The sequence below is a fragment of the Heterodontus francisci genome, chromosome 43, assembly GCF_036365525.1.
Source record: "Heterodontus francisci isolate sHetFra1 chromosome 43, sHetFra1.hap1, whole genome shotgun sequence".
In the NCBI taxonomy this organism is placed as follows: Eukaryota; Metazoa; Chordata; class Chondrichthyes; order Heterodontiformes; family Heterodontidae; genus Heterodontus; species Heterodontus francisci.
The window spans coordinates 21,237,177-21,262,641 of record NC_090413.1 but is presented as its reverse complement, the minus strand read 5'-3'; the positions used below and the strand labels follow the sequence as shown (position 1 = coordinate 21,262,641).

The 25,465-nt window shown below is 45.7% G+C and overlaps 1 protein-coding gene across 2 annotated transcripts in view; it reads right to left on the bottom strand.

The window, feature by feature from the left end:
• prkcsh (PRKCSH beta subunit of glucosidase II) overlaps window positions 1–25,465 on the bottom strand; it is a 77,685-nt gene that overhangs the window by 10,614 nt on the left and 41,606 nt on the right. For both annotated transcript variants that reach the window (XM_068021127.1, XM_068021128.1), the window contains 2 exons: window positions 16,453–16,522; window positions 3,956–4,045 (listed from right to left, as the gene is read on the bottom strand). In XM_068021127.1, coding sequence (XP_067877228.1) covers window positions 3,956–4,045; window positions 16,453–16,522 — 160 coding nt within the window. The remainder of the gene's footprint in view (window positions 1–3,955; window positions 4,046–16,452; window positions 16,523–25,465) is intronic.

Here is a 25,465-nt window from a genome sequence, read left to right as displayed (position 1 = left end):
CTCCTCTAAGAAACTTCCACGCAACTAACTGCAATAATGAACTGACGGGCGAGTACTTGTATGGAGCTTTCAGTTCAGTGGGGTTAATGAACCTGCATTGTAAGTGCCAGGAGAAGATTAAACAAAAATAAAACAGCAAGCTTCTGATCAAGATACTGATTATCTGTTAAGAGGAAATCAATTGTGAAGTTTATTGGAAAAAATAATTCCCATTCTCCCAAACTAGTTTTTTCTTAAGGATCACTGCATTACACAACACTCCTATCTCAAATGTCAGGAAAAGAACATTTACTGAAAAATGGCATGATCAGTTCAGTTAGGGTTAAATTGGTTATCAGGATTTGGAGAACTCTGGCAGGGTTACATTTATTGTTCATCCCACGTGTCCCAAAGTGCTGGTAAGCAGGTGTCACATAGAGTCATCTACGACATAGGAGCCCATTCAGTACATCAAGTCCATGCTAGCTCTCCACGGAGCAATCCAATCAGTCCCACACTCCTGCTCAATCTCCGCAGTCCTGCAAATTTATTTCCTTGAAGTGGCCATCCAACTTCCTTTTGAAATCATTGACTGTCTCCGCTTCCATCACCTTTGTGGGCAGCGAGTTCCAGGTCATGACCACTCGCTGTGTAAAAAAAAAAAATTCTTCCTCACATTCCCCCTGCATCCCTTGCTCAAAATCTTCAATTTGTATCCCCTAGTCCTTGTACCATTAGTTAATGGGAACAGTTTTTCCCTCATCTAACTTATACTAGCCTGGCATAATCTTGTACACCTGCCAAATTTCCCCTTAATCTCCTTTGCTCCAGGGAGAACAAACCCAGCTTTTCTAACCTAACCTTGTAACAAAAATCTCCTCTGCACCCTCTCAAGGACCCTCACGGCCTTCCAAAAGTGAGACCAGAGCTTTATAAAGGTTCAGCATAACTTCCCTGCTTTTGCACTCAATGCCTCTATTTATGAAGCCCAAGATGCCACATGCTTTACGAACCACTCTCTCAATGTCCTGCCATCTTCAAAGATGGATGCTGTCCACAAATTCCATACTTTTAAACTCGACCCTTATGCTGCTCATCAGGGTGTGAAGATCAGGAAATAAGTCAGTGTTGAGTTCTCAAATAACTAAAATCACAGGACTGTTTTATGGTTCAAAAATCCTGGATGCTATGAAAATCTTATAAGCCCACATAATCTCATGAGATTTCTACTGCTCCAGGATATCAACACCCATCAAGAGGGAAGGGTGGGGTGGGGTATGCATGACATGTTCAGAGCCCATCCAAACAGAGGGGGACGAATCGCGTAAACAGTGCAGCTCCTTCTCTTCCTGCCATCCAGCCACCGCCTTATCCCAGAGAGAATCGTGCGCCTGGCCAATACTGAAATATCAGAAAAGGGCTAACTTAAAGATGAACTACACAGCTGCAGTGGCCAATTCAGACAGAGCTGTGCTGACAGACTGACAAAGAGGAGGAGGTCGGCAGATGAGGGAAAATGGAATGGCACCTGCAGCGTCCTGGAAAACACAGCAATCTTCAACCAGCTGCTATACGTCTAAATACAAGATAAGAGTTTCATAAATTATGTAATAGTCACAAGTGAACTGTGCCATTAGAGAGAGAGAGAGAGAGAGAGTGTGTGCGTCAGTGCACGTGATGGGTGGAGAGAAAATGAAGATAGAGGATAAATAGAGATAGATGATAAAGAGATGCGAACTGTGCTTCCAAGATTAAAGATCTGAATTTGAGTTGAATGCCAAAGGGCCAGATGGAAATTGCATGAAGTTGGGCACGCCACTCGCTTGTTTTCATACAGAGGCTGCCCAATGTTTAAAAATTCCATGCTGCTCCTCCACCCAAGTTCTATATTTTAATGCATGGCTGTGCAGCCTTTAAATAAACGTCCCCCTGCACCACTGAGTATTTACCCCATAGGTCTGAAGGTTACAATGAAAACCTCTCTACAGACCTTCCAAAGAGTGGTCGGGATAAACCACTGGGGTGTTGTGGAGGGGGGGGGGCTGAGGAAAGAGAAAGTCAGATGATCCAGCTACGGAACACAAGTGACAAAATAAATAATTCATATTGATGAATTATGCAAGTACAGTGACTGATCATACAGACAAATGCAGCCATTTGGCATCAACACTAACCCACAGTAATTAAATGAATGACCAGTTAAATCTGCCGGATTTTTTGATTGGATGCTGATAATAGAGGAACATCGTTCAGGTCACCAGGAGAATTCACAGCTCCTCTTCAAATATTGCCATCGGATTTTTTTTAATATCCACTTGAACTACCAAACAAGCCAACAGTTTTTAGCTTAACACATCACCTAAAGAATAGCCCTCTGATGATGCAGCATCTCTTCAACACTAGGCTAGTTAACCTAGGTCTCAAACTCATGACTATCCGACAGCAACGACAATCCTACCAAGTGAGCCGAGCTGACAAATTTTAAGTACTATTCCCCAATTTGACCACAACATGCAATAAGGGGCAATGTCTTCCTCCAACCAATTGGTATCATAAACTTAGATATTAGCAAAACCCAATTCTTTTTGAATATTTATATCTTGCCTGCTTTCAAACTAGACAAATCTTGTATATTCCTGCACTATAGTCACTGCAATCACTTCTGATGCAGACTGCGCACAAACAGATTTGAACAAAAATCTTTGCCATTCTATCAAACTGTTGTCTGTGGGAGCTTGCTGTGCGCAAATTAGCTGCCGCAGTCCCTACATTACAGCAGCAACTACAGTTCAAAAAGTACTTAATGGGCTGTAAAGCTCTGGGACATCCAATGATTGTGAAAGGCGTTAGATAAATACAAGGCTTTCTTTCCTATGAGTGAAGGAAATCATGGTAAAATAACTTTGGTAGGGGCTATTACTGGGGCTTTACGCTTCTGCTCTCACCAGTCCTTGAATGAATGGCAAAATCAAAGGTTGGGCTGCAGTGCGCAGTGAATCCCTTATTAAGAGTTTGACAGTAATTATCTACTGTTGCACTTAAGAATTCTCTGCCTGAAGTTTTGGTTGATGGGGTTGATCTAACTGAACACTGCAGAAGAAACATTTAAATATATTCTGCTCTGCGGGCAGCAAATATCTATTCCCAAACTCCTGCTTCAAAAGCAGTGAGGACATAAATTCAGCAGATATATTTTAAAAATAATGAACCTTCCAAAACAAGGCTGCTATTCCTAATACCAACATGGTGTTAATATATTTGTTTAAAACACAACTGATGCTTTTAGACTTTGGTCATGCTTTCAGATGACCGACTTCAGTACCCCCCCATTCTTTTAACACTGTGCACTTTGCACAAAATGGAATCCTGGAATGGAAAAAAAAAAATCCGCAGGACTAGCTGCCTGCGTTTGCTTTGATCGAAACCAGCAGCCTTAACCGAAAAACACACTTTCGCAGGTTGCTGAAGCTGTTGGTTCCCCGAACATCAAGTTGTTTATCAAACCACAGAATGCAGCCGAGGGATGCAGAACCGCACATCTGCTATCAGCGACTCTCCTGCTGTGTTAAAGTACCTATGGGTTGAGGCAGCTGCAGAAGCTCAGCATCTGCGATCAATGAGGGGCTTTAGAAACTGACAAATCAAACTTATAAAGAAACCCAGCAATAGTGACACAAATTCCGCAATATAGTGCACGCTAAGATCATCGATGAGTTGGAGATGATTTACTATTTTAAAGGTGCCATAAAAATGCATGCTGTTGTTACTAATGATGATCGGTTCGGGTAAAGAGAAAAACTGGATCCTACATTCCATAAGCCACTCTTCCCATTTGCCTCCTATGCCAGGACACCACATGATATATTTTTCCCATCTTGAAGAAGTTATTTTCTGAGGGTAATGATTTGCTCATCTCGGATCCCATCATTTAAATGAACAGAGTACAAATGCGAGGGGAATAAAAGATCCTACTCACTCATTTGTTGTCATTTCATAGCACTGGTTGAACATGTACGCAAATTCTCCATCAGGTCCGAAGTCAATTGTAAGCTCCTTCTCGAGACTCCTATAAAACAACAGCAGTAAAAATGTAAATCAAGCAGTGTAGTTTCTCTAAATTGATTACTTTAACATATTATAAATTCCTGTGGAAAAACGATCAGAATCATTGTGTTCAAATTGACCTTCCTACTAAAATAAAGGCAACAACGCAAATCAAAGGGTCAGGAAAATAAAACTACATTTAGAATCACAGCTTCATAGAAAGTTTACGGCTCAGAAAGAGGTCATGTGGCTCATTGGGTCTGCGCCGGCCGGAAAACAAGCCACCCACAGCCTAATCCCACCTTCCAGCATTTGGTCCATAGCCCTGCAGCTTACGGCACTTGAGGTGCATATCCAGACACCTTTTAAACGAGTTGAAGGTTTCTGCCTAACTACCCTCTAATCTTTCTCCGAATCACTTTAAATCTATGCCCGTCACTGACCTCTCTGCTCTCGTTTCATCTGAAGCAAGACAATCTGCTTAGCTTTCTAAGTATTTAGGGAAAAAACATTTGCATACAATACAGGACATTATATACTGTGTGCATTTACTGCACATAATACCATACGTCACCCATACTATAACAGTACTCCAGATCATAATCTAGTAATCTGAACAGAACAATTTTAATTTTTCCATCTGTCCTGTGCTAGACACGCTACAACTGGCCTCCATTGATGGGTGCAAGAGGAGCAGAAAATAAAATGGACTCGAGTCCTACGACATGCTACAACCCCTGCTGGGAGTATACGTGTGAATGTCAAGGCACGAACAAGATCTTTGCTCTCTGTGATGCCCCATGCAATGAAAACAACACCAGCAATCTAGTCTTGAGCATGACCAAGGAACCAGACACCTGACAGCACTTATGGGGCTGTACTTCAGAACTGGTCGCTGCCTTCAGGAGCAGGAGAGAGAAACATTTTAATTTTAAAATAAAGTTTGACTTGCGAAGAAAGAATTTCAAAAAATAGACTCTACAAAAATGCTGAATTTATGGCACTCTATCTATCTAATTGTACCAGTGGGTCACTTGCATTGGCTTCTCTTCCTACTCCCGCACCGTTACCTCTGGTGTCCCCCAAGGATCTACCCTTAGCCTCCTCCTATTTCTCATTCAAATGCCACCCCTTAGCAACATCATCCACAAGAACAATGTGTTTTCACATGTACACTAAGGATACCCAGCTCTACCTCGCAACTCTCTCGACTCCTCCACCATTGGCCTACATATCAGACTGCTCATCTGACATCCAGTACTGAATGAGCAGACATTTCCTCCAATTAAATATTAAGACTGAAGACATCGTTTTCAATTCCTGCTCCAAACTCCGCTCCCTAGCTACTCACTCCATCCCTCTCCCTGGCAACTGTTTGAGACTAAACCAGTCTGTTCGCAATCTTGGTGTCATATCTCACCCCGAGAAGAGTTTCCAATCATATATTTGCACCATCACTAAGGCTGCCTATTTCCACCTCCATAACATCGCCCAACTTCGCTCGTCTCAGCTTATCTGCTGCCGAAACACTCATTCATGCCTTTATTACCTCTAGATTTGACTATTCCAACTCACGTCTGTCTGTTTAACCACATCCTACCCATTCTAAACCTGAGGCCATCCCAAACTCTGCTGTCTGTGTCTTAACTCACATACCCCATCATCCCTATGCTCGCTAACCTACATTAGTTCCCAGTCAAGCAATATCGTGATTTTAAAATACCCATCCTCGTTTTCAAATTCCTCTATTGCCTCCCTCCTCCCCATCTCTGCAACCTTGTCTATCCCCACAACCCTCAGATTCTGCACTCATCAAATTCCTGCCTTTTAAAAAAAATTCATTCATGGGATGTGGGCATCGCTGGCTAGGACAGCATTTATTGCCCATCCCTAATTGCCCTTCAGAAGGTGCTGGTGAGCTGCCTTCTTGAACCGTTGCAGTCCATGTGAGGTAGGTTACACCCGCAATGCTGTTAGGAAGTGAGTTCCAGGATTTTGAACCAGCAACAGTGAAGGAACGGCAATATAGTTCCAAGTCAGGATGGTGTGTGACTTGGAGGGGAACTTGCAGGTGGTGGTGTTCCCATGCATTTGCTGCCCTTGCCTTTCTAGTTGGTAGAGGTCGCGGGTTTGGAAGGCGCTGTCTAAGCAGCCTTGGTGCGTTGCTGCAGTGCATCTTGTAGATGGTACACACTGCTGTCACTGTGTGTTGTTGATGGTGGGAGTGAATGTTTAAGGAGGTGGATGGAGTGCTGATCAAGCGGGCTGCTTTGTTCTGGATGGTGTCGAGCTTCTTGAGTGTTGTTTGAGCTGCACCCATCCAGACAAGTGGAGAGCATTCCATCACACTCCTGACTTGTGCCTTGCAGATGGTGGACAGGCTTTGGGGAGTCAGGAGGTGAGTTACTCGCCTCAGGATTCCTAGCCTCTGACCTGCTCTTGTGGCCACGGTATTTATATAGCTACTCCAGTTCAGTTTCTGGTCAATGGTAGCCCCTAGGATGTTGATAGTGGGGGATTCAGCAATGGTAATGCCATTGAATGTCAACGGAAGACGGTTAGATTCTCTCTTGTTGGAGATGGTCTTTGCCTGGCAATTGTGCGGCGCAAATGTTACTTGCCACTTATCAGCCAAAGCCTGGATATTGTCCAGGTCTACAAGGACTGCTTCAGTATCTGAGGAGTCATGAATGGTGCTGAACATTGTGCAATCATCAGTGAACATCCCCACTTCTGACCTTATGATTGAAGGAAGGTCATTGATGAAGCAGCTGAAGATGGTTGGGCCTAGGACACTACCCTGAGGAACTCCTGCAGTGATGTCCTGAAGCTCAGATGATTGACCTCCAACAACCTTACCATCTTCCTTTGCATTAGGCATGACTCCAAACAGCGGAGAGTTTCCCCCCCGATTCCCATTGACTTCAGTTTTGCTAGGGCTCCTTGATGCCATACTCGGTCAAATGCTACCTTGATGTCAAGGGCAGTCACTCACCTCACCTCTTTTGCCCATGTTTGAACCAAGGCTGTAATGAGGTCAGGAGCTGAGTGGCCCTGGTGGAACCCAAACTGAGCGTCACTGAACAGGTTATTGCTAAGCAACTGCCGCTTGCTGTCACTGTTGATGACACCTTCCATCACTTTACTGATGATTGAGAGTAGACTGATGGGCAGTAATTGACCGGGTTGGACTTGTCCTGCTTTTTGTGTACAGGTCAAAGTTAGGCAATTTTCCACATTGCCGGGTAGATGCCAGTGTTGTAGTTGTACTGGAACAACTTGGCTAGGGGCGCTACAAGTTCTGGAGCACAAGTCTTCAGTAATATTGCCAGAATACTGTCAGGACCCATAGCCTTTGCAATATCCAGTGCCTTCAGTTATTTCTTGATATCACACGGAGTGAATCGAATTGGCTGAAGTCTGGCATCCGTGATGCTGGAGACTTCAGGAGGAGGCAGAAAAGGATCATCAACTCGGCACTTCTGCCTTATCTTTCGCACTGATGTGCTGGGCTTCCCCATCATTGAGGATGGGGATATTTGTGGAGCCACCTCCTCCAGTTAGTTGTTTACTTGTCCACCACCATTCACGGCTGGATGTGGCAGGACTGCAGAGCTTAGATCTGATCCGTTGGTTATAGGATCGCTTAGCTCTGTCTATCGCAAGCTGCTTACGCAGTCTGGCACGCAAGTAGTCCTCTGTTGTAGTTTCACCAGGTTGACACCTCATTTTGAGGTGTGCCTGGTGCTGCTCCTGGCATGCCCTCCTGCACTCTTCATTGAACCAGGGTTGGTGTCCTGACTTGATGGTAATGGTAGAGTGGGGGATATGCTAGGCCATGAGGTTACAGATTGTGGTTGAGTACAATTCTGCTCCTGATGGCCCACAGTGCCTCATGGATGCCCAGTTTTGCATTGCTAGATCTGTTCGAAATCTATCCCATTTAGCAGGGTAATAGTGCCACACAACACGATGGACAGTATCCTCAATGTGAAGGCGGGACTTCATCTCCACAAGGACTGGGCAGTGGTCACTCCTACCAATACTATCATGGACAGATGCATCTGCAGCAGGCAGATTGGTGAGGACGAGGTTACGTATGTTTTCCCCTCATCACCTGCCTCAGACCCAGTCTAGCAGCTATATCCTTTAGGACTCGGCCAGCTCGGTCAGTAGTGGTGCTACCGAACCACTCATGGTGATGGGCATTGAAGTCCCCCACCCAGAGTACATTCTGTGCCCTTGCTACTCTCAGTGCTTCCTCCAAGTGGTGTTCAACATGGAGGAGTACTGACTCATCAGCTGAGGGAGGACAGTAGGTGGTAATCAGCAGGAGGTTTCCTTGCCCATGTTTGACCTGATGCCATGAGACTTCATGGAGTCCAGAGTCGATGTTGAGGACTCCCAGGGCAACGCCCTCCCAACTGTATACCACTGTGCCACCACCTCTGGTGGGTCTGTCCTGCCGGTGGGACAGGACATACCCAGGGATAGTGATGGCAGCGTCTGGGACATTGTAAGGTATGATTCTGTGAGTATGACTATGTCAGAGTGTTGCTTGACTAGTCTGTGGGACAGCTCTCCCAACTTTGGTACAAACCCCCAGATGTTAGTAAGGAGGACTTTGCAGGGTCGACAGGGCTGGGTTTGCCATTGTCGTTTCTGGTGCCTAGGTCAATGACGGGTGGTCCGTCCGGTTTCATTCATTTTTATTGACTTTGCAGTGGTTAGATACAACTGAGTGGCTTGCTAGGCCATTTCAGAGGGCACGTAAGAGTCAACCACATTGCTGTGGGTCTGGAGTCACATGTAGGCCAGACCGGGCAAGGACAGCAGATTTCCTTCCCTAAATGACATTAGTGTACCAGATGGGTTTTTACAACAATCGACAATGGTTTCATGGCCATTAGACCAGCTTTTAATTCCAGATTTATTAACTGAATTCAAATTCCACCTTCTGCTGTGGTGGGATTCGAACCCATGTCCGGAGTAATATCCTGGGTCTCTGGGTTACTAGTCCAGTGACAATACCACTACGTCACCACCTCCGCCTATTGAACATTCCTGATTTTAATTGCTCCACCACTGGTGGCCGTACCCTCAGCTGCCAGGACCCTAAGCTCTGGAATTCCTTCCCTACACCTCTCTGCCTCACTACCTTGCTTTCCTCCTTTAAGATACTTCTTAAAATCTACCTCTTTGACCAGGTTCATCTGAACTAATATCTCCTTATGTGGTTCAGGGTCATATTTTGTTTTATAATGCTCAGCTGAAGCGCCTTGGGATATTTTATTATGTTAAAGGCGCTATATAAATACAAGTTGCTTTTGTTGAAGTGTTATACTGTTATATAGACTTCCACTGGATTTTTCCAGTTCAATATTAGAAAGTAGCAACTTCTAAACCTATCTAAGATTTGCATGTTGAATTTGGCATATAGACTAATAGTACCCACAACAATTTGATGGATTCAAGACAAGAGATTGAGTATCTGTATGTGGAACATCTGTGGGCCACTGACAGTCACAAGGGTATCGAGGAACACCTTCTTGGCTGTAATATGATAGTCAGTCTCACACTCCAAATTACTTTTGAGTAGTAATTCTGTTTCCTTTGCGTGTCAGGCACTGTAAACAGAGCACCTGAAGAAAAAGCGATACAAACCTGGAATGGGACTCTGACCTGCACATGTTAAAAGAAAGCTTGAGATTCTATATGATAGATGGGTTGGGTTCACTCTTAGAAATGACGTACCATTCTAGGCTGGTGTCACGTCATCACAGATTCCTGAATGCTGCCAGAACAGGACCATCACAGATGCTGCAATGAGCATTGATTTACACACTGTACCCACTGTTCCATATGGATAATCACACGAGTACACTAATCTACTTCCCCACGTCATTCAGATATAACCCTCCCAAACCAAAATACTTGCTTCCATCCAAAAGAATGTTACCAAAATCCCACACGCAAAGAGTTACAAAATAATAGGCAGGCTTCCTCAGTTTGGCAATGTCTTCCAAAGCAACCACTGCCCTCCAGCACTGACAATACATTGAAATGGCAGAGAAGACCCCAATGTTTACTGTCCTCAGTAATAATCACCTCCCTTACCAACACAGAACAATATCACAATCTGGACAACTGAGATGAGGATAGAAACCACTTCACCATTCCAAGTAACAACATTCTTTGTGAAGCCTACATTCTCAAAGGTGTACATATCATCAACGATCCAGTACAGGTCACTATTTATAAGTAAGAGGATTCAAGAGCACACATGCCAAGTTATTTGTTGTTAAAAGTCCAGAGGTTGAAATGTTTAATTATTGAGAAGCCCAATCAAAGGACAAAGGCCCATAGCTTAGAACACTACCAAAGTCTAAGAGGAAAAAATATAGCACTGTAAAGGCAAAAACAAACTTGGGTTTGAAGTAGAAAGACAAGGAAGGAGGTAAATAAGCCCCTCAGCAATGAGATTAGATTTCAAATAAACACAGAAAAAGCTGGAAATACTCAGTAGGTCGGGCAGCATCTGTGGAGACAGGAACAGAGTTCATGGCCGGAATTTTACCTGTGAAAAATGGGACTCCTTCGAGGCATCTGAGACGCAAAATCGCAACTGATGACGTCGGGTCTGGTCCCCGATGCCATGACGCACAAACGCCATTTTACGCTGGTCGGACAGCGGGCGAGATCGAGGTGCCGCTCGCCATCCACTTACAATCAATTAAAGGACAATTGAGGTCGTTAAAACACCAATTGACATCCATTTTACGGCGGCTGTCAGATTTTACGGCCGTAAAACAAGTCGAGGGGCGCCTTGGGAACCCGGCAGGTTTAAAAGAGCGGCAGGCAGAGTACCTGTGAGGGAGTTGGAGGTACTGTTTTGTTGGTTCTTTGTTCATTGTTATTTCTTTGTGTGACTTTAAAGTTTCTGGTAGTTTCAGTTAGTTTAGCAGGGTCCATCTGAGTGTTACTCCTGATCGGGCCCCAGCAATATTGATTTCTTGGGTGAAAGGGAGGGGGTTGTGTGTGCCTATCCTTACAGCAGGCTGGTAATACCTGAAGTAATTGCATCTGTGGAACACAGCAGCAATGGAATTGTCCACCCTGGAAGCGGCTCATCTAAATGAGGTGGACTATGCCCCATGGAGGGACAGGAGGACAACTGGCCAGGGAACCCGCAACCTGCTGGCCCAGTGCAGCCTCGTAATGGGGGAGGGGGAGAAGGTGGCGGAGTGGCCCGGGTGCAACCACCTGTCAGGAGACGAGCCTGCCCAGCAGGCAAGGTCTACCGCCCGCGTTTGAGCTTCCTGCAACTGTCAGAACGCCAGTGCCGAAGACGACTGCGGCTGCCACAGAAGACTATCACATCTGAGAGAGATGCTGGCTGCGGAGGTCACTTCCAACTGCGTGGGTGGCCATCCAATGCCAGTCACAATGAAGGTAACAGTAGCACTGGATTTCTATGCATCAGGCTCGTTCCAGGCTTCATCAGCATACATGTGCGGAGTCTCCCAAGCATCAGCGCATCACTGCATAAAGATGGTGACTGATGCCATTTTCAGGCATGCCAAACAGTTCATCAACTTGAAGATGGACGCCGCCAGTCAGGCCGAGAGTGCCAGAGGCTTCAGTGCCATTGCTGGGTTCCCAATGGCCCAGGGTGTCATAGACTGCACTCATGTGGCCTTTAGAGCACCTGAAGGTCAGTCAGGGGCCTTAATTAATCGCAAAGGGCTCCACTTAATGAATGTTCAGCTTATATGTGACCAAGCTGCAGGTGTGTGCACGTTACCCTGGGAGCAATCACAATGCTTTCATTCTCTGGAACTCCCTGGTTGCCAGCACTATTCAGCCCTCCTGAACCCCTCCTGCAAGGATGGATACTTGGCAACAGGGGTTATCCGCTGAAAACATGGCTGCTGACACTGGTGAGGAACCCAAGGAATGATACAGAGGAACGTTACAATGAGAGCCAGGCAGCCACCAGAGTGACCATAGAACAGGCTACAGGTCTTCTCAAAATGAGATTTAGGTGTCACGATCACTCAGGTGGAGCCCTGCAGTACTCGCCATCAAAGGTTTCTAGGATAATTGTTGTCTGCTGCGTCTTACATAACCTGGCGATGGAGAGGGGCGACGCCTTGCAGGATGGTCAAGGTCAGGACGAGGCATCCTCAGACGAGGATGGTGATACGGATGAGGAAGAGGAGCCGCAGCCACCCGAACGGCGAGGAGAGGGAGCTAAAGGTCAGGTGGAGTTAAATGCAAGGGAGACCCGGGAAGCTCTAATACGCAGGCGTTTCTCCTGAACAGAGTCTGAGCAACCAGACACTGACATGACAGTCTGAGAGGAGGCATAGACAGGAGCTGTAAGGGCAGAGGCACTCATCTTCAGGGGGAAATCTGATCTGAACCGCGACACCTTTCTATCAAACAACACTCAGCCCAAATGTGTCACCTCTCAAATAATCCTTCTCATGCAGAGCAACCATATCGCCTACAACATCAGCAATGACCCGTGACGTGCAAAAATGCCAAGTGAAAAGTTTAATAACTTTGAGTGCGTTTATACATCAAATAGAGATTTACAAATTGCACCAGGGACCCTGGAGTGCTGTTACTGTGAATGATTGAAACGTTTGTGAGTGCTTCACGCGTGTGGACGACCCCTTGCTACCAGCCACACCAGATGGCTTTGGTGGGGGTTCTCCGCCTGCCCAAGGCCGTGCGGGCCACGGCATGTCAAGGTGACCCTGAGAAGTCTCAGGAACACCCTCTGACACCCTGGGAGTATACGGTGCTGATGCCACTGGCAGAGGGGACAAGGAGGTGCAGGATGCATCAGGAGTGCCCTGAGAGGAGCCCCCAGATGAAATCTGCTGCTGCCCCCGTGCCCTCCTGAGGCTCGATTGGTCCCTCCGTGCTAACCTCAGAGGGATGAGCAGCCTCAAACTATCGCCTGTGCATCAGAGTCTGATCTCTAATGCTCTGGTCCATGGAGGCCACTCTCTTGAGGTTGTGCATGGTCTCCAGGATCGGCCCTTCCACTGCAGCCGCCAATCTGTTAATGGAGGAGGCCAGATGGACAAATGACAGAGGAAGTGCGGCACTCAAGCCCTGGATTGGCAGCGTGTGAGTCATAGCACACAAAGTCTCTGGTAACTCCGCCAGATCTCCACCCACGGCATGCTGCACTTGCAGCATCTCCCGCCGCATGGATGCCAGCAGAAGCTCATTAGCTTGTGGCTCTGCACTGGCCCAGCCTCCCACAGTCCTCTTATTGTCAGAGGCATCGTCCGGAACTGCCTCTGGCAGCTGGCCCAGCAATTGTGCGGAGCTGACACCAGGTTGTGACCACGAATCCAAGGTGACATGCATCCCAACCGAGGTGAATGTCTCAGAGCTGGCGCTTGGTGCGGGCAAGGATGTGACATTGCACCCTCTGAGGTCCCCTCCTCATCCTCAGAGGTGGATGGATGAGTCCCAGAGACACCTCCTGGTTGCTGCTGTTTTTCACCTGCAGGTTTGAGAGCACCCTTCAGTGCCTGAGAAAATCGTCGCACCACACGCTCCCTCCCCCCCCACCGCCTCTCGACCACATTCTGGGGAACTCACTCTCCTGGCCAGGTGCGCTGGCCTTGCCATCAGCTATAGTGTGTCCTCCGCCCTCCTCTGCTAGTATTAGTGCATCCTCCTCCAGTCTGCTCAAATATGCCAGGTTGGCCACATCACCACCAGTGCGGGACCTCTCTCGGTCATTATGTGCCCGCTTCTCTTGTGTATACACAAAGGACTTAGTTAATACATATCACTTGGAAGGTCACGCACTCACTCCTTGGGCTGAGTGCTGCATCTCAAACCAATGCCAGTGAAGTGCATGGCTGGAACACATCTGGACCACTGAGCATCACAGATGTGCCCATTAAACAGCCCAAGGCATGGCTGCAGCCAAGCACTGGACATGGATAGCTTCCACCTTGCAGCTTCAGCATTCATAGACCCTCCCGTGTCACATAAAAGATGAGATGCCTGCGGAATGCCCCTTACCCTGGCAGAACGCAGGTGGTCATTGACCCGCTTGCGGCACTGCAGCCATGTCCTCCCAACTACTCCGCGGCTGCTTAGCTCCTCCGCTACCTTCAGCCCCACCTTCTTTGTAACTTGGGGAGGCCTCCTTCTTTCATCGGATGGGAAGAGGACCTCCCGCCTTGCCTCAGCCGCCTGGAGGAGGACATGTAAGGAGTTCTCTGCGGCTACTTCTCACTTCCATTGCTGCAAGCAGGTTCTGGTGGGGTTGTGATTTTTCTCAAAGTTGGCTTGGTGGGCACTTTCAGTTCTCCTACAGTCCTTTCACCTTCAGTCCCTTGTTTTTCCCTCGCAGATGTGGTGTCTCCTCTCAACATCCTTCTTCTTGCTCCAGGTAAGCCCCTCAGAACCACAGAGATTGCTGAAAGTCTTTGTAAATGGCTTTCATGCAAACTCTTCCTGCTCTCACCCTGCCCCCGCCGGCGCTCAGCCTCGCGCTCTTTCCATTCAGAAACACACTGCGGGGCTGCTAACCAGCTGCCCCACATGGGACACCAGCGGCAGTGAAGTGCTGAGCGGAAGCAAGTTCTTCACCCGCTTCCGCCTCATCAGACTCTGAGCCGCCAACGGAAAAATTTCCAGCCAATGTTTCAGGTCTGTGACCTTTCATTAGAACTGGGAAAAGTTTGAAATGTAATTGGTTTAGAGCAAGTTTAAGATGGGAGGGTGGGAAGCAGAAAAAAAAGGGAAGATCTGTGAAAGGGTGGAGGGCAGGACAGAATAACTGACAAAGGGTTCCATGGTACAAGGCCAAAGGGAATGGTAATGGGGCAAGAAAAAGAAAAGATGTGTCTAGAGGAGGTGTGAATGGCAGGATCCTGAATAGCTGCCATCTAGAAAGCAAAGGAAAGGAAATGAGAGAAAGAGAAGAAATAAATCAGCAAAGAAAAATGAAACAAAATGAGGGCAGAGGTTACAATCTAAAATTGTTCAACTTAATGTTGAGTCAAAAGATGAGGTGCTCGAGTTCGTGTGGAGCTAGCGGAGTCTAGATTTCAATACTGTTCAGATGCAAAAATTAATAAGCTTAGCTCAGTACTATACTTAATGCTAGTAGATCACCCAGGGCTTTGCCCACAGAAGATCAGGACAAAGCAAGTTTCCCTCTGAGTGCATTAGTGACACTGCAGGTATAAGAATGGGGCTCTAATGTTTAAGCAGCTCCATCTGGTACTTGGAAGAGTGCAACTTGCTGTGTGCCTCAGAATGATGCCCAAATAAGAAGTGTACGACATGTGTAGCATATTTAATACACTGCGAAACGATACAAGGCAGAGCTTTATTCGCAACGGTCTGATGTTGTGTTAACAACTTTAGATTACCAATCAAGACAGACGTACACCTGAGCACGCCCACTGCTTCCTTCAGTTCTGAACCAGTCAGCCAATACACTGAAGTACAGCCACTTTCAGTGTAACGCAGATGATTAACAGCATTTCTATCGACCAAAGTATAGAACAAACTCAAAAAAGTATTGTTTCACTGAATTCCTTTTTGAAACAAAGAGAGTTCAGTAATTTCCGATTTGGTCTATATAAAGAGAATTTTTTTTTTTAAAAAGGATGTTTCAGTTCAATTGACAATAAGGTGCTTCAAGAGGATAGCGGCTGATGTGGCTAATGCAATACTTGTTCTCTCTATTGCTTGTATTTACAATGCAAGCAATCCCAAGTAGAAATGGTGAACTAAGGTACAGCCACTGGAAGCAAAGCAAACACAAGTTATAAAGACAATGCATATCTGGCTGGGCCTTTTGTGGGTCAGGTGTGAATATGGCTTTGGAAGGTAATTCTGTCCCTAGAGATAAACTCAGCGATTCGTACATTAACATTTCAGTGCAGCACAATAATTTTCCCGCCTCATAGCAATTATCTTTGAGTTAACGTCAAATATTTCTAGCATCCAAATCATGTTGGAGAATTACCTCCCTGTTAACTACGTCAGCGCCCTCAGTCAGTTACGGCACAAATCGACTGCATTGTAAAGATCCTTTACGCTGTGCTGTAACTTTTAATCTCAGATAATCATCTTTTCTATTCCCATATCTTCCCTCCCCGTCCCCCAAACACAAATTACACCTTAAGAAAACAGGAGTTCAGCAGTATATTACCTTCAAAGCTTATCTGCAATTCCTCCACTGTAATGGGAAGACAGGCAAAAAGCAAAACATTCAAGGTTTTGAATTATTTCAAGCTCTGGGCCCCACAGATGCTATTATGGTTTCTGACAGAGAGATTTTTTCACCTCAAAAGACTTTTTTTTTGAAATGCCAGACACCTTGCCTTGAATATCAAACAGCTGAGTTTTTTTTTAATATTTGTGGTACATTACCCAATCGAATTCTCCACCTCCTTCAGCGATTTCTCGGCTTCGGAGAATTCATTTCTCGCTTTATCAGCAGCTGAAAATAGAATGACATGCAGGTGAGCAAGCAGTAGGCTTAATACAGTATTATACAGGATTCCGAGAAGCATGACAATTTTGTTGTAACACAGCTGGTGTAAATGCATTCGGAATGCATTGGTCAGTACCCCTTTATTTCTCTACAGAAGTAAAGGTGATGATATGTCTCAAATTGCTTTCTACAATTATACAAGCACTATTACATAATCTGCTGTGATGTGATGGCACGAAATGCTGGCATATCAATGCACTGCAGTAGGTTAGAGGTCTACATACTCCAAAAGTCACAAAGAAAAAGGCAGTGAATCATCACTCGAGCATCGCTCAGAAAGTGAGCGCACAGATATTGGCAGAGGCATCAAAGCAAGTCACGTGTCTACCAGTAGCCTGAAATTCTAAAAATGGGAAAAGCTTTTCCTTTCCCACCCCCCCCCCCAATAAAACAGTCACTCCAGAAAGCTGAAATTAATAACTAGTCACACAGAAGCCAGGTTGAAAGTAAAAAAAAAATGAGTTTATGAGACAGCTCCTCGAAATATACGGCACAGCTGCATGCACGGAGACAATGAACCTTTTAATGGAACTGTGATTATCTAGCATTAATGTGCATAGCCACATATATCACAGCACCTCTCCAGTGGTCGTCATCCTCCTCTCCTCAAGTTATTCTGTTCAATTTCCATCAGTCACAAACCAATTTACATTGCTGCTCCTAGCAGGGAGCAGTTCCTACATTATTCAGATGAGACATTAAATGGAGGCATTGTCTGTCGGCTCAGGTAGATGTATAAGATTCTATCGCACTACTTGAAGAGGAGCAGGACAGGTTTCCTGATGTTCTGGCCAAAATTTATACATCAGCCAACACCATTAAATACAGATTATCTCATTACAGCTTGTGCGAAAGTTGGCTGGCAGGCTGTTCCACAAGTGACTACACTCCACAATTAATTTGTTGACTGTAAAATATTGTTAAGACATCCTGAGAACACTAAAGGTGTTCTTCACTAAATTCATTCTATTAATAAGCATGTTTCTGTGCTCCAAACTCAGATCCTACATAACTAGAAATTGCTTCCAGTGTCTTTCTCTCCCCTCACTCCATGCAAACAACATCTCCCTCATTTATCTTGACCGTCAAGATCAGAATGAATCAGACATGGAGTTTCACGCACAACATGATGCTTCTTACCATCTAGCTTGTAAAGCTAAGTGTAAATATTGGTTTCGCAAGCCAGGGGGATCAGACAGATTAATGGAATCAGACCATGAGAGATATCAAAAAGGAGTCTTGGGGCTGCTTATGCTCCAACTCTGAGTTCGACAAGCAACAAGAGATGCATCAGCTGGAACACGTGTTTCTAGGATGCAAAATTTTGCAGGATTTATCGGAGAAATATCATCCCAGAAATTAAACTCGTTAGATACACGGTGGCATAAATTGGTCACTGCAATTTGAAGTTACTCACTGCATTGCTCGACCAAGTAATTAAGGTTGTAAGAATTACAAGGGTGCTCCCTTGATGATGTACTGTATAATGGTGACCCCTAGTGCAGCAGGAAGGCACTGAAGAGCAGAAAGTTTCCAGTTGAATTCCTGGTCTGGGCTGAGATAGCCAATTTCAACTGGAGCTGGGGTTGGGGTAGTCCAGCAGCCATGAACTAAAAAGGCCAAAGAATCAGTCACGGTCTTTCTCCGGATTGATATCCACTGACTCAAGCTAGAAGATGCATTTGCATGGATGCGGATTAACTAAAAGACCCAGCTCGGATATGATGCCCTCCACTGGTAGTTTACCCACATTCAGTGGGCTCATGAGTGAAGAATGGCTACAAGGGGCCCAGCAAGAGTTAGTGCATTCAGGAAGGGGGTGAAAGATAACCGGCCAAAATATTTCAAAATTAACAGTCGCCAAGTGCTTGCAATACCACAGCACCTTTTTGCCTCTGAACATCCCAAAGCACCTGACAGCAAATCATTTACTTTTGAAATGCCGTCACTGTTCTGCCGGCAAATGCAGCAGCCGTTTGCACAACTATGATGAATGACCGGTTAATCTATTTTTGGTGATGTTGGTGCACGGACAAACATTGTCCAGAACAGCAGAGGCAGCTTTGATTTGACATGGTATCTGAAAGACAGCACCTCTGACAATGCGGCAGTTCCTCAGTGCTACGTTGTAGCATAAGCCTGGAGGATTTTCTCAAGTCCAAGAATGGGCTTAAAACAATGACTTTCTGGGCCAAAAGGTGGGAGTGCTACCAATGCGCCAAGTTTGGCGCCAAGTTTCAGAATAGGCAAAACAGCTGAAGTCTATGCAGAATGATGGTTGATGAGAATAATGAGAGTGAAAAATAATTACACAACAGACTATTGAAGGATAAACATGGGAACTGGGAATGTTCCATAATGAAAACTTAGTAGTTGAGGGGTTAAAAAAAACAAACTCTCTTTTAAATGGGTCTCAAGTGTGTAGCTACATGCGCACAGCAGGGCCAGGCTCCAGCATGATGTGGCGCCACAAAGGCTGCAGCCTTGAGCCGAGAGCCAGCAATTTAGGTTGGAAAATGCTGCATTATCCTCCCAGCAGGAACTCGCACCTGCTGTCCTCCGAGACAATGACATCAGCTTTATGCACGCTGACACAGCCACTTATACGAGCACCGTCTTCTCTTCTGGGACCACAGCTACTCCATATTTCATGACAATCGATTAAAAAAAAAAATCTCACTATGCAAAAAGAAATTTAAACAAAAAACACAGCAAATCCATTTCTGCAATGAAAATTGTGCAAGTGCATGCAATGAATTTAAAAAAAAATAAATGAAATGTTGTGCTTACTAGGAACAGGAGCAAATTTGATGATTAAAAAGGTTATCTTGAGCATATCATATCTCAGGAGCAGTCGGTGCCAGGTTGCCTGCCAATAAAGTGGCAGATTGATGGGTTTTATCCCGGGTCATCAACTGGGTCAGAATTTCGGGTGGGGGAGAAAACAGGTCAAAATACAACATGAATTTCACTGGCAAGAAGTGACTAAAGAGACAGAGGTCTTCTGTGATTAACAATTTAGATCTTTTTTCTCTCCAAGTTGTTCAATTACAATAGTCAATATGGGGCTCCCTTCTCCATCAAATTACAGGGAAGGTGAGGATGGAGATATACTCTCCTCACTGATGGTCCTCAAGGGTCTTAAGGGATTTAATCCACTAAGTAGGACCCCACCAGACTAATTTGGTAATGTTGCTGAGAAGACCAGATGTGACTCAGAAGTGCACTGTTATGGAAAAATATACAGCTACAATTAAGAGAAAAAAAACACGAACTTCAGAAAAATCAGGGAAACTCAGTCCTCCAGTAATCTAATTCGTCCATCACAACATCCAGCTACACTTTGAACAATATTTCTGTCTCTATGACTCTGATTATTTCAAACATTTATTACGCTTCCCTGCTGTTTTAAGTAACATTACTTCATTTTCAGTTATGTACTTTGAAGTAATAATCTTGGTTCAATTTACCTAGACTAATGCACAGTTATACATGTTGATGCCTCCTTAGCCACCATCTTTCTAAAGCAGAGGCCATAATCTTTCTCACAACTCACCCTCTTCGCATTCTGCAGCACCTTGTAGCCCTTCTCAGCCTTAGTCTCCCTGGGACTTGTAATAGCTGTCAATGCTTATTTGGAACGGGGACAAAATAGCCCACTCATTACTACCAGCATATTGCTAATGGAATACATTAATAAAGTAAATGTTTTACCATTCTATCGCTTCTTAAAATAAAAAGGCATTATTCGTGTCCTCCATTTTGAAAACGTGTTCAAAACAGCAACTGAAAATGAAGCCTACAACTTAAGGAGCCTCACCTCTTTTCGTTTGAAATAACTTTGCATTACTCGGAAGTTTGATAGAAACCAAACAGATATTTGCAGGGCAAATAAGCCCAAAGCGGAAAGAAAAATTCCAACTCCTTCTGTCAATTCTATGTACTCGGATCAAAAGAAATTCAGATAAGCTCATTTTGCAGTTTCAGGCATTGAACTTCAAAAAGAAAAAATTCTCTTCGGTTTGTCAAATGAATTGGTATCCAGTGGACTGCTCAACAAATCTAGGTCATTTTCATAGATGCAAGTCTGAAACTACCCTGGTACAAGGATAAGCACTAGCAGAAAGCTGCTGGCTCAGCCCTGACCCGTCCTTTGATGTGTTTAAAAACGAAAAGATAAAGAGGATAAAGCAAGGAAGCAGAAATAAAAAGGAACACTGCCAGCAGTTTTCTGCTGCTGCAGCAGCTTTGCTGAAATAGAAATGAAGCCCGCAGTGGCCTCTCCTTGGCCTGACCCCCCCAGAACAAGAATTTGCTCAGCAAAGAAACAAAATTACAGAAAAACTAAAGCTGCTGAGTTCTCATTATGTTCTCTTTCCACAATGTCAGATGTGGAAAGCAGATTTTTTAACGGATGCTGATATCTGAAGCTTCTTCAAAACAATTTTTTCTTAATCCAATGTGGGCAAAAAAAGTCCGTAAACCACAAATTCACGTGGGCAATGAAATGAATCATATCTAGTACAGAGAGGCGTGCATAAATGATTGTTACTGCATACTTATTCACTGTCTCTCAATTGTCAGACTGCTTGTCTGACATTCACTATTGGTTGAACAGAAATTTTCTCCAATTAAATATTGGAAAAACCAAAGCCAATACGATTGGTCCCCGCCACTGACTCCATTCCTCCCCTGACAACTATCAGAGACTGAATCACACTGTTTGCAACTTTGTCATCTTTGACCCTGAGATGTGCTTCCAACCACATACCCAACACCATCACTAAGACTGCCTATTCCACCTCTGTAAAATCACCTGACTCCGCCCCGTCGCAGATCATATGCTACTGAAACCTGCATCCATGACTTCGTTACCTCTAGACTATTCCAATGCTCCACTGGCAGGCCTCCCATCTTCTAGCCCTCCATCAACTTCAGCTCATCCAGTACTCTGCCACCCATGTCCTATTCAGTTCACCCATCAACCCTGTGCTCAGTGACCTACATTGGCTCCCGGTCTTGGCAACACCTCAATTTTAACATTCTCAAATCCCTCCATGGTCTTATACCACCACCAACCCTCCATCTCTGAAACCTCCTCCAATCCTGCAACCCTCCAAGGTCTCTGTGCTTCAATTCTGGCCTCTTGTGCATCATCTATCTTAAATCGCTCCACCATTGGAGCCCATGATTTCAGCCCTAAACACTGAAATTCCCTCCAGAAAACTCCACCCCTCTCTCTCTCTCTTTTATGACACTCCACAGAACCTCTCTCTTTAACCAAGCCTTGGATCATCTGTCTTCATATCTCCTAAGACTCAGCGTAGTGGTAATGTCACTGGGCTAGTAACCCAGAGACCCCGGCTAATGTTCTGGGGACATAGGTTCAAATCCCACTATGACAGATGGTGAAATTTGAATTCAATCTGGAATTAAAAACTAGTCTAATGGCGGCCATGAAACAATCATCAACTGCTGTAAAAACCAACCCCCACCTCACTTGTTTATAATCTGTGACTTTTCTAATATTTGTCAGTTCCGAAGAAGGGTCAGACCCGAAACGTTAACTCTGCTTCTCTTTCCACAGATGCTGCCAGACCTGCTGAGTGAATCCAGCATTTCTTGTTTTTGTTTCAGATTTCCAGCATCCGCAGTATTTTGCTTTTATTGCTGTAAAAACCCATCTGGTTTACTAATGCCCATTAGATAAGGAAATCTGCGTCCTTACCTGGTCCGACCTATATCTAACTCCAGACACACAGCAATGTGGTTGACTCTTAACTGCCCTCTGAAATGGCCTGGCAAGCCACTCAGTTGTATTAAAACTGCTACAAAGTGCAAGTAAAGGACTGAACAGACCACCCGACATCAACTGAGGCACTGGAAACGACAACGGCAAACCCAGCCCTGTCGAACGTGCAAAGTCCTCCTCACTAACATCTGGGGCTTGTGCCAAAATTGGGAGAGCTGTCCCACAGACTAGTCAAGCAACAGCCTGACATAGTCATACTCACCAAATCATACCTTACAGACAACGTCCCAGACACCACCATCACTGGGTATGTCCTGTCCCACCAGCAGGACAGACCCACCAGAGCTGGCGGCACAGCGGTATACAGTCGGGAGATGGTTGCCTTGGGAGTCCTCAACGTTGGCTCCGGACCCCATGAAGTCTCATGGCATCAGGTCAAACATGGGCAAGGAAACCTCCTGCTGATTACCACCTTCTGTCCTCCCTCAGCTGATGAGTCAGTACTCCTCCATGTTGGACGCCACTTGGAGGAAGCACTGAGAGTAGCAAGGGCACAGAATGTACTCTGGGTGGGGGACTTCAATGCCCATCACCAAGAGTGGCTCGATGGCACCACTGCTGACCGAGCTGGCCGAGTCCTAAAGGATATAGCTGCTAGACTGGGTCTGAGGCAGGTAGTGAGGGGAAAACATACTTGACCTCGTCCTCACCAATCTGCCTGCTGCAGATGCATCTGTCCGTGACAGTACTGGCAGGAGTGACCACTGCCCAATCCTTGTGGAGATGAAGTACCGCCTTCACAATGAGGATACTGTCCATCGTGTTGTGTGGCACTATCACCATGCTAAATGGGATAGATTTCGAACAGATCTAGCAATGCAAAACTGGGCATCCATGAGGCGCTGTGGGCCATCAGCAGCAGAATTGTACTCAACCAGAATCTATAACCTCATGGCCCAGCATATCCCCCACTCTACCATTACTACCTACTGCTCCCCCTCAACTAATAAATCAGTGCTTCTCCATGGTGAACACCAATTGGAAGAAGTACTAAGGCTAGCAAGGGCACAGAATGTACTCTGGGTGGGGGACTTCAATGCCCATCACCAAGAGTGGCTCAGTAGCACCTCTACTGACCAAGCTGGCCAAGTCCTAAAGGACTGCTAGACTGGGTCTGTGGCAGGTGGTGAGAGAACCAAGAGGGAAAAACATACTTGACTTCGTTCTCATCAATCTGCCTGTCGCAGATGCATCTGTCCATGACAGTATTGGTAGAAGTGACCAACGCACAGTCCTTGTGGAGACAAAGTCCCGTCTTCACACTAAGGATATCCTCCATCGTGTTGAGTGACACTATCACCGTGCTAAATTGGACAGATTTTGAACAGATCTAGCAACTTAAAACTGGGTATCCATGAGGCACTGTGGGACAACAGCAGCAGAATTATATTCAACCACAATCTGTGACCTCATGGCCTGGCAATTCCCCCACTCTACCATTACCATCAAGCCAGGAGACCAACCCAGGTTCAATGTAGAGTGCAGGAGGACATGCCAGGAGTAGCACCAGGCATACCTCAAAATGAGGTGTCAACCTGGTGAAGCTACAACACAGGACTACTTGTGTGCCAAACAACGGAAGCAGCATACAACTGACAGAGCTCAGCGATCCTATAACCAACGGATCAGATCTAAACTCTGTAGCCCTGCCACATCCAGTCGTGAATTGTTGCAGACAATTAAACAACTAACAGGAGGAGGAGGCTCCACAAATATCCCCATCCTCAATGATGGGGGAGCCCAGCACATCAGTGCAAAAGACAAGGCTGAAGCATTTGCATCCATCTTCAGCCCGAAGTGCCGAGTGAATGATCCATCTCGGCCTCCTCCTGAGGTCCCCAGCATCACAGATGCCAGGAGTCAGCCAATCCGATACACTCCATGTGATATCAAGAAACGGCTGAAGGCACTGGATACTGCGAAGACTATGGACCCTGACAACATTCCAGCAATAGCACTGAAGACTTGTGCTCCAGAACAAGCCACGCCCCTATCCAAGCTGTTCCAGTACAGCTACAACACTGGCATCTACCCTGCAATGTGGAAAATTGCCCAAATATGTCCTTTTACATAAAAAGCAGCACAAATCCAACCTGGCCAATTACTGCCCCATCAGTCTACTCCCAATCATCAGTAAACTGATGGAAGGGGTCGTCGACAGTGCTATCAAGCACACTTGCTCAGCAATAACCTGCTTAATGACGCTCAGTTTGGGTTCCACCAGGGTCACTCAGCTCCCGATCTTACTCCAGCCTTTGTCCAAACATGGACAAAAGAGCTGAACTCAAGAGGTGTGGTGAGAGTGACTGCCCTTGACATCAAGGCAGCATTTGACTGAGTATGCATCAACGAGCACTAGCAAAACTGGAGTCAATAGGAATCAGGGGGAAAACTCTCGGCTGGCGGGAGTCATACCTAGCACAGAGGAAGATAGCTGTGGTTGTTGGAAGTCAATCATCTCAGTCCCAGGACATCACTGCAGGAGTTCCTCAGGGTAGTGTCCTGGGCCCAACCATCTTCATCTGCTTCATCAATGACCTTCCCTCAATCATAAGGTCAGAAGTGGGGATGTTTGCTGATGGTTGCACAATGTTCAGCACCATTTGCGACTCCCCAGATAATGAAGCAGCCCACATCCAGATGCAGCATGAGCTGGACAACATCCAAGCTTGAGCAGATAAGTGGCAAGTAACATTCGCGCCATACAAATGCCAGGCAATGACCATCTCAAACAAGAGAGAATCGAACCATCTCCCCTTGATGTCAATGGCATTACCATCACTGAATCCCCCACCATCAACATCCTGGGGGTTACCATTGACCAGAAACTGAACTAGACCAGCCACATAAATGCTGTGGCTACAAAAGCAGGTCAGAGGCTAGGAATTCTGCGATGAGTAACTCACCTCCTAATTCCCCAATGTCTGCCCACCATCTACAAGGTACAAGTCAGTCATATGATGGAATACTCTCCACTTGCCTGGATGAGTGCAGTTGCAATGACACTCAAAAAGCTCGACACCATCCAGGACAAAGCAGCCCGATTGATTGGAACCCCTCTTGCCACCTTCAACATT